An 11771-nucleotide genomic window follows, 5' to 3' on the forward strand; every position below is an offset into this window, starting at 1 on the left:
GACCCCATCCCAAGCCCCCACAAACCCATGGATACCCCCAGTTTTATTGGGACCCCATCCCAGGCCCCCACAAACCCATGGATACCCCCAGTTTTATTGGGACCCCATCCCAAGCTCCCACAAACCCATGGATACCCCCAGTTTTATTGGGACCCCATCCCAAGCTCCCACAAACCCATGGATACCCCCCTCCATCACCGGGGACCCCATCCCGTGCCCCCCCAGCCCCATCACTGATCCCACCCCAAGCCCGTGGATCCCCCCCAGCGCCTCCGGGACCCCCTACCCGAGCCCCCTCCCATTCCTGTGGGTGCCCTTGTACCCCAGGAGCCCTCCCAGCCCCACCTGTGGGCCCATCGCGGGGGTCCTGCCCCCCTCTCCCCCGGGTTTATGAATGGGGGCTCTGACCACGCCCTTCGCTAAACCCACGCCCCTTTGCTGAAGCCACGCCTCCATTCTCGGGGCCACACCCCTCGCTCGCGGTCCTCCAGGGTGGCGGTGCCCGCCAGGGGGCGCTGTAGCAGCCGAGGCCGCGCGCGCCACTGCCGCGCCGCGCTCTCTTGTTTTGTGACGTCACTTCCGGGAGGCTGTGGTGCGCCAGGAGCGCGGTGAGAGCGGGGGGCGAGCGGGACCCCCGGGGGGGCACCGGGACCCCCGGGATGGGGAGCTTCGGGAGGGACAGAGAACCGGGATCGGTGTGCAGGGGTGTGAGGAGGGCTCCGGGGAGCGGAGGGTCCCGGGGTTGGTGGTCGGGGGGGGCTCGGAGGGGCGGAGGGTCCGGAATCGGTGTTCTGGGGGGGCTCAGGGGGAGGGGAGGCCCATGCTGGGTTTCTGGGCAGCTCCGGAGGGGCCCAGGGTCTCGGGATTGATGTGCTGGGCTCTGGAGGGTCAGGGGGAGTGAAGGGTCGCGGGTCCGGTGTGCTGAGGGTCTGGGGGGGCTCAGGGGGAGCGGAGAGTCCCGGTTTGGAGGTCTGGGGAGGCTCAGGAGTGGAGGGTGCCGAGTCCGGTGTGCTGAGGGTCTGGGGGGGCTCCGCGGGAGCGGAGGGTCCCAGGTCTGGGGTTCTGCAGGTCTGGAGGAGGCTCAGTAGAAGGGAAGGGTTCCGGGTGGAGGCGTTTGGGGAGGGGCGGAGGTTCCGGGCCCGCCGTGCTGGGTTTCGGGGTAGGGGAACCCCGGGATCGCTGTTCTGGGGCCTGCGGGGCTCCAGAGGGGTGGAGGGTCCTGATCCGGGGGTGTGGACTGGGTTGGAGGAACAGAGACCCCGGATCCGGTGTGCTCTGGGGGCTCTGGAGGAGTGAGGGGCTCGGGTGTGAGGGGGCTTGGAGTAGGGGAGAGTCCCGGGTCTGGGGGGGCTGTGGTGAAGCAGGAGCCCTTGGGTTTGGTGCACTGTGGTCTGGGGGGCTCTGGATGAGGGGTGGGTTCCTTGCCTGGGGGCCTGGGGGGGGCTCTAGAGAAGGGGAGGGTCGGCAGTCTGGGTGCTTAGGTGAAGCGCAGCCCCTGGGCCCTTTGTGCTGGGTCTGGGGGCTCCAAAGGGGTTGAGCCTCAGGGCCTGGTGTGCTGGGGGTCTGGAGGGCTCAGAGGAGCAGAGACCCCCAGTCCCACAGCGCTGAGGGTCTGGGGGGAGGCTCTGGAGACCCTGTGTCTGGTTGTTGGGGTCTGGGGGGATCAGTGGGGGTGGAGGGTCCTGGTCTGGGGGGGGGGGCTGTGGTGGAGCAGAGACCCCAGACCCTCTGTGCTTCTGGGGCTGGGAGAAGCTGGTGGGAGAAATCCTGGGAGGGGGTGGGAGGCACAGGGGCTGCCCCGGGATCCTGCAGAGCCCGGGACAGGCTGGGGGAGGGATTCTGGGACAGCCCTGATCCCAGGTGGTTTGTGCCCCCATGGACCCCCCCCGTGCCCCTCCCCAGCCCTGCTGCCCCCACCATGTCCTCGGAGTCCAGCAAGAAGAGGAAGCCCAAGGTGATCCGCTCGGATGTGCCACCGGAGGGGAAACGGGGCAAGGGAGACACCGACCAGGTATGGAATGCACAGGGAACAGGGACCTGCCTGCACAGGGATCAGGGATCTTCCCACTCCTGCTCCAGGCTGGCCTCCTGTTTCCCTGAGGGAAAATGGGTTTTCCAGAGCAGCTGTGGCTGCCCCTGGATCCCTGGAAGTGTCCAAGGCCAGGTTGGACAGGGCTTGGAGCAACCCGGGCTAGTGGAAGGTGTCCCTGCCCATGGTAGGGGGTGGGATGGAGTGAGCTTTAAGATCTATTCCCACACCAGATCCATGAGAACACCTGGAGAAGAGACGGCTCCATGGACACCCTGGAGCTCCTTCCAGGCCCTAAAGGGGCTCCAGGAGAGCTGGAGAGAGACTTGGGACATGGGATGGAGGGACAGGACACAGGGAATGGCTTCCCAGTGCCAGAGGGCAGGATTAGATGGGATACTGGGAAGGAATCCTTCCCTGGAGGGTGGGGAGGCCCTGGCACAGGTTGCCCAGAGAAGCTGTGGCTGCCCCTGGATCCCTGCAAGTGTCCCAGGCCAGGTTGGAGCAACCTGGGCTGGTGGAAGGTGTCCCTGCCCATGGAATGTGATGATCTTTAAGGTCCCTCCCAACGAAACCATTTTGGATTTGTGAGACTGTTCCCCAGAGCCTCTGAAACTCCCACTGTGAATTCCTGAGTCCTCTCCATGTGTAAAGCCATGGGATTCACAGGCAGATCCAGGGGCTGTGTCTCCCAGAGCCCTTCCCAGTGGGAGGAATGAGCCATGGACTGTGGTGTTTGTTCCTGCAGGATGTCAGGTACTACAGTGAGGAGAGCGAGGTGGATCTGCGGGACCCCATCAAGGACTACGAACTCTACAGGGAGACCTGCCAGGAGCTCCAGAGGCTCATGGCAGAGATCCAGGAGCTGAAGAGCCGGGGGATCAAGGAAAACGTAAGGAGAGGCCTTGGCAGGTGGTGGAGTGGGTCTGTCCTTTGGTGTTTTCCCATTAATCCCAGAGGAATGGGAGCAGGAGCTGTGATGTCTCCTGGGGAGAGTCAGGGAAAGGCAGCAGCTTCCCATGTTCCTGGGGCAGGGATTGAGTCCTGGAAATGCAACAGTTTCCCTTGTCCAAGATTCCTGGGACAGGGATTGAGCCTTGGAAATGGAACAGCCTCCCTTCTCTTGGGCTGCTGGGACAGGGATGGAGCCTCTGGAGTTGGAACAGCCTCCCTTGTCTTGGGCTCCTGGGACAGGGATGGAGCCCTGGAGATGGAAAGAGCTTCTCTTGTCCCAGGCTGCTGGATCAGGGAAGTGGGAACAGCCTCCCTTGTTCCAGTCTGCTGGGACAGGGATTGAGCCTCTGGAAATGGCCTCCTAGGGCAGGGATTGAGCCCTGGAAAAGGAACAACCTCTCTTGTCCCTGACTCCTGGAGCGGGGATTGAACCCCGAAGATGGAAGAGCTTCCCATGTCCCGGGCTGCCATGTCAGGATTGAACTCCTGTAAATGGAAACAGCCTCCCTTGTCCCAGGCTGCTGGGGCAGGGAAGTGGGAACAACCTCCCTTGTTTTGGGCTCCTGGGACAGGGATTGAGCCCTGGGAATGGAACAGCCTCCCTTATCCCAGGCTCCTGGGACACCTGAGTGCTTGAGGCTCAACTACCCCTGTTCCTACCACTGGGAAAAATCCCTGGAGTGATTTCTGAGGAGCCTGGGCCCCCCTCCCAGTTCTTTCCAGCGGGTCCCTGTGATCCAACAGCAGGAGCCTCCCTGGGGAGCCCCAGTGACACAAACGTGACTCCTCGGCAAAGTGTGGAGCCCGTTTTGTGCCGGGACCCTCTGGAATTCCCTGAGTCTCCCTGGTTCCAGCCATCCCTGCTGATCCCAGCCCCCCTTCCCACCCCCCAGGCCTCGGAGATCGACGAGCGGCGCGTCCAGAGCTGCGTCCACTTCATGACCCTGAAGAAGCTGAACCGCCTGGCCCACATCCGCCTCAAGAAAGGCAGGGACCAGACCCACGAGGTAAAGGGGGCATCCAGGCTGGGATTTAGGGGGGAGGTGGGGCTCTCTCTGCTCTGTGAGGAGTTACACACCACCCAGGTCCCGGGGATTGGGTTGGTGGTTTATCCAGAGATCCGACCCTGGAAAACTCCTGCTGGGCGCAGGGGAGCTGTAATTGTAATGGTTCATGAAGGAGGGGGGTCTGCCTCTGGTTTGAACATAAGGGGGGGTCAGAAAGGCCCATCTGGTGCATAAAGGGGTGTATGATTGCCCTGGAAGCTCTGGAGCTCTTGGAGAGGGGACTCAGTCCATATGCCTGTCCTGTTCCTTGGCTTTGAAACCTGCTGGAAGGAGAAAAATCAGTCCCATGTCACAATCTTTGCTTCCCCGGTCCATAAAAACATCATTCTTCCCCCAAAAAGATCGTTGCCTAGCCTAAAAGCAGCTGTGCCAAGGGGGTATGGTGAGGGGGAGGGTGTTGGTGACTCCTGGAAGGCACAGCTCCATCCCTGCTCCGGCCGTGTCCGTGTTCCAGGCCAAGCAGAAGGTGGACGCGTATCACCTGCAGCTCCAGAACCTGCTGTACGAGGTGATGCACCTGCAGAAGGAGATCACCAAGTGCCTGGAGTTCAAGTGAGTTTGGCCAGGGAGCAGAGGGAGCAGCAGTGTCTGGGATGGGGTGGAGGCTTCCAGCGTTTGGGAGCTGTTGCCACGTTGCCTGAGCCCCCTGCGGGAGGAGGACGGGTGTTCCAGGTGTCATGGAATCCTGCAATGGTTTGGGTGGGAAAGGGACCTCAAAGCCCATCCAGTCCCACCCCCTGCCATGGGCAGGGACACCTCCCACTAGCCCAGGTTGCTCCAAGCCCCGTCCAGCCTGGCTTTGGACACTCCCAGGGATCCAGGGGCAGCCACAGCTTCTCTGGGCAACCTGTGCCAGGGTCTCACCACCCTCACAGCCAGGAATTCGTTCCCAATATCCTTCTGGCAGTGGGAAGCCATTCCCTGTGTCCTGTCTCTCCATCCCTTGTCCCCAGTCCGTCTCCAGCTCTCCTGGAGCCCCTTTAGGCAGAGACAGTGGAGGAGAAAGCAGGTTCAGCTCACTGATGGGGGTGGTTCCCACAGAGAGGGAATTTGGGGCAGGAAGCACCAGTGGAACACTCTCCTGTGGGATACCTTGAGTCCGGCTGTGCTGCAGCACTTCCCACCCTTCCCTGACCTGATCCACCTGTCCCTGCAGGTCCAAACACGAGGAGATCGAGCTGGTGAGCCTGGAGGAGTTCTACAGAGAGGCCCCCCCTGAGATCAGCCGCCCTGCCATCACCCTGGCAGAGCCCCACCAGCAGACACTGGCCCGGCTCGACTGGGAGCTGGAGCAGCGCAAGAGGTGGGTCAGCGGTATCCATGTCCCTGTCCATGTCCCTGTCCATGTCCCTGTCCCTGTCCATGTCCCTGTCCCTGCTCCCTGTCCCTGTCCCTGCTCCTTGTCCATGTCTCTGCTCCTTGTCCCTGTTCCCTGTCCCTGCTCCCTGTCCCTGCTCCCTATCCCTGTCCATGTCTCTGCTCCTTGTCCCTGTTCCCTGTCCCTGCTCCCTATCCCTGTCCATGTCTCTGCTCCTTGTCCCTGTTCCCTGTCCCTGCTCCCTGTCCCTGCTCCCTATCCCTGTCCATGTCTCTGCTCCTTGTCCCTGTTCCCTGTCCCTGCTCCCTGTCCCTGCTCCCTATCCCTGTCCATGTCTCTGCTCCTTGTCCCTGTTCCCTGTCCCTGCTCCCTGTCCCTGTCCATGTCTCTGCTCCTTGTCCCTGTTCCCTGTCCCTGTTCCATGCCCCTGTCCATGTCCCTGCTCCCTGTCCATGTCCCTGCTTCAGGGATCTGGGCAGGCACCTGGAACTGCTGGCTGTCCCTGCTCCCTATCCCTGCTCCAGGCTCTGGACAGACATCTGGAGCTGATGGGTGTCCCTATTCCAGGACTCTGGACAGGCATCCAGAGCTGCTGGATGTCCCTGCTCCCTGTCCCTCCTCCAGGGATCTGGCCAGGCACCCAGAACTTCTGGATGTGCCTATTCAGGGATCTGGGCAGACACCCAGAGGTGCTGAGAGAGCAAACACGGAGGATGAAAGTTCATCCCCCTTGGATCAGTGTGGAACAAGTGACACATCTATTGCTTGGCTGAGCCCTTGGTTCAGGATTCCCTGTGTGTGGAGCTGGGCTTGGTGGGATCCTTTTTCCATAGGTCAGGGAGTTTTCTTTCACTGCCTGATGATCCCTGTTCTGTCTACAAGGAGCACAAGGAGCCCAGCCTGGCTTGGCACAGCCTGGAGCTGCTCAGTGTCCCTGCTCCAGGGATCTGGGCAGGCACCTGGAGCTGCTGGGTGTCCAATACTATTCCAGGGATCTGGGCAGGAACCTGGAGCTGCTGGGTGTCCAATACTATTCCAGGGATCTGGGCAGGCACCCGGAGCTGCTGGGAGAGCAAACGAGGGTGAAGGTTTTCACCTTCACCTGATCCTCTTGGCTCAGTCAGTGTGGAACAAGTGACAATTTATTGTGTGACTGGGAGATTCCCTGTGTGTGGAGCTGGGCTTGGTGTGATCCTTGTTCCACAGGTCAGGGAGTTTTCTTTCATGTCCTGATGATCCCTGTTCCATCTGCAAGGAGCTGAAGGAGCCCAGCCTGGCTCGGCACGGCTGGAGCTGCTGCCAAACATCCCCACTGTCCTGGGGCTCAGCTGCTCCCTGACTCTTGCCCCGTGGGAAAAACAAACATGACCCAGCATTCCTGTGTTTGGAGAGCAGTCAGGGCCAGCCTTCTGGAAAGATCCTTCATGGAATGTGCCGGTCGGTGCTGCCTGAGGGCAGCCCGGCAGAGCAGAGCAGTCAGAGGTGCTGGGTGGGTGCTGGGTGACTCCAGCCCCTCTTGCTTCCCCTCTCCCAGACCCTTCCCTCAAACCTGGCTGCTTTTCCCACTGGAGGGCACAGCTGGGATCCCCCAGCTGGCTCTGCCTGAGCCACACACAGTGAGTGTTCAGCTGGAGACCTATGAGGGTTCTGATTAAAATGATCCTTGCAAACCTCGTGGAGACCCACAGTTAAATTGCTGAGATGCCTTGGAATTCCCAGTCCTCACCCTGTGGTATCCAGGGAATGCCATTGTGCACCTCCCACTGCTTGGTGGGTGGGATGTGGGCTGTCCAGCTGCTCTGTCCAGCTGCTTGGGAGCAGGTGCCAGTGGTGCTTTGGGTAATTCCCATGTTGGGGTCATTCACATCAAAGCACCCTTACCTTGGTGCTTTGAGCTGTGCAGCCCCATGGAGCGCTGGATTGGCTTTGGAATCCTCTGCAAGGTGCCTCTGGAGGGAGTGCAGGGATTTCAGGAACTCTGTTTTGGGGAGGGGTGGGAAAACTGGGCCTCAAATCCTGTGCAGGAGCCTGTTGGGGTGTGTGTTGACCCCCACAAGTCCTGCAGTGTCAGGTCTGTCCCCTGTCAGAGGGGGCTTGTCCTGAACAGCTCACTCCCATTCCCAGCTTCCCTGCTCCTGCTGGGAGAGGGCTTGCAGTCAACAGCAATGAGATTTAATGTGTTCTCCCTAAACACAGGGCTTGGAGCATCGTGGTGAGCTTCGATTTTCCTGGGCTTTCTATGTTAGTCCTTGACCACAGGACATGCCAGGAAGGGGAAAAGCCTCTCTGGGAGCTCGGTGGGGTCGTGGCTGGTGTGGGAGCAGAGCTCCACTTGCTGCCCCTTCTCAGAGCACGAGGCTGAGCTTCCCCTCTGTTTCCTTGTTCGTTTTCCACCTCTGCTCAGTTCCTTCCTTCCTTCACTTACCCTTGGCATTAGGAGCGAGTTGTTTGTCCCGTGTCTGAGCTCTCCTGCAGTGACCTGTGAGAGCTGGGGCCTGTCACCCAGGTGGCTCCTGGCAGGTTTTGCAGCTCTGGCGTGTGGCAGTAACAGAATTCCCACCCCCAGGCTGGCAGAGAAATACAAGGAATGCCTGACCAGCAAGGAGAAGATCCTGAAGGAGATTGAGGTGAAGAAGGAATATCTGAGCAGCCTCCAGCCCCGGCTCAACAGCATCATGCAGGTACCTGAGCTCTGCAGGTGGGGACAAGGTTCTGGGGGCTGAGCTGAGGTCGTGCTCCCAAGGACAGTGCCTGGGCTGCTTTGGATTTGGATCTGGGGGTGTTTCATTCCCACTGGGGGAGGGGCAGCTCCACCTCGTGCCGAGACCCCTCCGGAGCCTCCTTGTTTATGCGGCAATTCCAGAGGAGCCGCTAAATGGGCCTTCCCCTGGAGAGTCCCATGCTGTTCCAGCCCCCTGAGGCTGCCCTGGGAGGGAAGAACAGGAGGAGGAACTGGGTTATTTTCAGCTCCAAAGCTTTCCCAGCCGAGGCCAGGCCAGCCCTTCCCTGGGGCTCGCCGTGCCCGTGGTGTTTAACCCAGTGCTGGCTCCATCTCCCACTGGCTCGGGAGGGGGTGAGGAGGATGAGCTGCTCCCTTCCCAGTGCTGAAGGCCGTCCCTGTCATTCCCAGGCCTCCCTGCCTGTCCAGGAATACCTGTTCATGCCCTTCGACCAGGCCCACAAGCAATACGAGACCGCCCGGCACCTCCCGCCGCCCCTCTACGTCCTCTTTGTCCAAGCCAGCGCCTACGGACAGGCCTGTGGTGAGCACAGAGGGGGGACACGGCCCTTGGACAGGGGTTTGGGATCACCCCACGGGCCAGATTTCACTCCTGCTTGCAGGAATCACCGCTCTGGGGGAGTCTTTGCAGCCCATGTGCTGTGGGATTGTGCTGAGCCCAGGTGGCCCCATGGCCAGAGCAGTGAGGCAGCAGCATTTGAAACCATGTTGGCTCAGCTGCCTGCCTGGGAGAACTGCTTGGGAAGCTCACTTCCCACCCCTTCCCCCCTTCCCAAGGTCGGCAGGGATGTCCCTGCAGCCTGGGAGCTGGCTCAGTGCTGTCCCAGCCTCCCCAGAGCTGGTCACCCCGTGGGGTGACACCTTGTGCCACCCGTGGTTGGTGGGGACTCCAGGACAAGGGGTGCCTTTCCCTGGCCTTTCCCACAGATCATCTGGAAGCTTTCATCCCCTCGGGAAGCTTCGTGTGTTGAGGGGCTTTCTGGAGCTTCCTGAGCTGGGAAGGATTCACTGGAAGGGGTCAGGAATCCCAGTGGGCTGTGTGGATGGAGAGGGATGTGGTGTCACCTGCTCTGATGCCGCTCTGGGAGCAGGGGAACATGGAAGGGCACTGTGGCAGAGGCATCCACAGCCGTGGTGACACTGCTCCTCATCCCTGCTTGTGCCAGCCAGACCCCAGTCCCTCCTGGCTCCTGATAAGGATTTGGCCTCCATGGTTTCCAGGGAGAGCTCCTCAACACCCAGCATTTTCCTTCCTCTGCCCCCATCCTGCCCAGGACATCCAGCCCTGTGGTGGCCCCACAGAACCTTCCAGACAACTGCTCTTCTCCCTGACCCTTTCTTGGAGATTTCCCTGCCAGGAAGCAGGAGTTTTGGGGGCAGGGCTGCCCTGCCAGGTGCCTTTCCCAGCAGAAGGGTGATCCCTAGCCCAGTCCTCCTGTGTCCCTTGCAGACAAGAAGCTGGTGGTGGCCATCGAAGGGAGTGTGGAGGAGGCCAAGGCCCTGTACAAGCCCCCCGAGGACTCGCAGGGTGAGTTTGGGGGTTGACTGGGGGATGTGTTCCTGCGTGTCTGCAGGTCCTGAGCCCCTGCTTTTGCTGGGAGAGGGATGTCTGGGGGGGCATCCCTTGGAGAAGGGGCTGGTGGGGGGAGAACTGAGCCCTGTGTGGTCCCTGCTGACCCCCCTCTCTCTGTGCAGACGACGAGAGCGACTCGGACGCGGAGGAGGAGCAGACCACGGTGAGGGACAGCTCTGGGCCCTGCTGCCTCGGGATCCTGGGACCTGCTGGGAGAGCTGGGCCTGGGTGGGGCTGGGAGCTGGTGCTGCACGCTGTGAGCATGTGTGGAGGGGCACTGGTGTTAAATCCGGACGTTTCTCGGCAGGAGGGAGGTGCCATTTCCCAGTTTCTGTCCTAAATGCAGGAGAGCCGGGATGCAAAGCTGCTCCAGTGTGTCCCACCACACTCACATCCCAGATGGAGCTGCTCCACTTTGTATAAATAGCCTGAGGGCAGGGAGCTGGTGTCCAACAGGGAGGGATCTGTGTCCATCCCCTGCCAAAAGCATTCTCTGCACCAGGAGTTGTTCAGCACTCCCTCAAGGAAGTGCTCATCCTGCAGATAATTCCTGCTGGATGCTGGGGAGAGGCTGGAGGTGCTGGTTGAAACCCAACATCAAAGCCTGAGGGGGGTCTGGGCCTCCACTCCCACCACGTGGCAGAGCACTGGGTGTATTGGGCTGTTCCTGGGGGGAAGAGAAAAGGGAAGGGCCTTGTGTGCAGGGAAGGGAACGGAGCTGGGAAGGGGCTGGAGCAGCAGGAGCAGCTGAGGGAGCTGGGGGGGCTCAGCCTGGAGAAAAGGAGGCTCAGGGGGGACCTTCTGGCTCTGCAACCCCCTGACAGGAGGGAGGAGCTGGGGGGGGGGTCGGGCTCTGCTCCCAGGGAACAAGGGACAGGAGGAGAGGGAACGGCCTCCAGCTGTGCCAGGGGAGGGTCAGGTTGGGTATTGGGAAAATTCCTTCCTGGAAAGGGCTGTCCAGCCCTGGCACAGCTGCCCAGGGCAGGGGTGGAGTCCCCATCCCTGGAGGGATTTAAAATCCCTGTGGATGTGGCACTTGGGGTGAGTGGTGGCCTTGGCAGTGCTGGGGAAGGGTTCGACTCGATGATCCGAAGGATCTTTCCCAACCTGAACAGTTCTGTGATTCTGGGACCTGCCCCTTGCAGTGGGGAAGCTCTTGGGGCCAGCAGGCCCTTGGCTCTGTGTCCCAGGGGTGGGGATGCTCCTGGGAGCTGAAGGAACGACAGGAACCAGAGCTGGGCGAGGGTTTCCTGCTGCCCTCCCTCCCCGGGGCAGCTCTGGGGCTGTGGCACCGGGATTTTGGGGGACTGAAGGAGAAGGAAAGAGCAGCGGGGTGGGAAGGGGGGGTCCCTGGGCTGGGGAGGAGCAGGAGAAGGCTCTGAGAGCTGTTCCTCCCCCAGAAGCGGCGCAGGCCCACCCTGGGGGTGCAGCTGGACGACAAGCGCAAGGAGATGCTCAAGAGACACCCCTTGTCTGTCACCATCGACCTCAAGTGCAAAGGTGAGGGCTCAGGGACAGCCCAGCACCACCCTGGGGTCCTCAGGGAGAGCTGGGGGTGTGGAGGGGTTTTCCTGAGCCTTCCATGGTGGTCCATCAGCTCTGCCTTCCCGAGCTCGGGGGGTGACCTTGCCCTGGAGCTCCTCCATCCAGTTGGGAGCTTCCCTCTTCTCGTGGGGACTTGGGCCTGGCAGACACCTCCTGGGAAGCGCTGATGGGATCGTGCCGGGGTTCCAGTGGGTCCAGTTGCTCCCACACTGCCCCTCTGCCCTGGTTGTCCCAGCAGAGGGGGGGGTGTGTCCCACCAATGCTCTCCCTGCTCTGGCCCAGATGAGAACGTGCTGCACCTCACCTTCCACTACCTGATGAACCTCAACGTCATGACGGTGAAGGCCAAGGTCACCACGGCCATGGAGATGACCACGGCCATCAGCGCCGGGTAAGGGGGGCTGGGGGGCTCCAACCTGGGGCTCGGGGGGCCTGTGGGATCCAGGAGCCCTGCACAGCCTGGGGATCATGGGGCAGGGATCCCGTGGGATCCAGGAGCTCTGCACAGCCTGGGGATCATGGGGCAGGGATCCCGTGGGATCCAG

The 11771-nt window shown here is 61.4% G+C and overlaps 1 protein-coding gene across 1 annotated transcript in view; it reads left to right on the forward strand.

Moving 5' to 3' along the window:
* The first annotated feature begins 575 nt into the window (after nt 1–575).
* Nucleotides 576–11771, forward strand: part of THOC5 (THO complex 5) — an 18004-nt gene continuing 6808 nt past the window's right edge. Inside the window, exons 1-12 of the mRNA XM_017837448.1 lie at nt 576–608; nt 1903–2011; nt 2778–2921; nt 3877–3990; nt 4505–4602; nt 5207–5353; nt 7935–8049; nt 8499–8631; nt 9559–9636; nt 9804–9844; nt 11082–11181; nt 11509–11617. Coding sequence (XP_017692937.1) covers nt 1919–2011; nt 2778–2921; nt 3877–3990; nt 4505–4602; nt 5207–5353; nt 7935–8049; nt 8499–8631; nt 9559–9636; nt 9804–9844; nt 11082–11181; nt 11509–11617 — 1172 coding nt within the window. The 5' untranslated portion in view covers nt 576–608; nt 1903–1918. The remainder of the gene's footprint in view (nt 609–1902; nt 2012–2777; nt 2922–3876; nt 3991–4504; nt 4603–5206; nt 5354–7934; nt 8050–8498; nt 8632–9558; nt 9637–9803; nt 9845–11081; nt 11182–11508; nt 11618–11771) is intronic.

Source organism: Lepidothrix coronata, unplaced genomic scaffold (assembly GCF_001604755.1).
Source record: "Lepidothrix coronata isolate B3197 unplaced genomic scaffold, Lepidothrix_coronata-1.0 Scaffold305, whole genome shotgun sequence".
NCBI classification, from domain to species: Eukaryota; Metazoa; Chordata; class Aves; order Passeriformes; family Pipridae; genus Lepidothrix; species Lepidothrix coronata.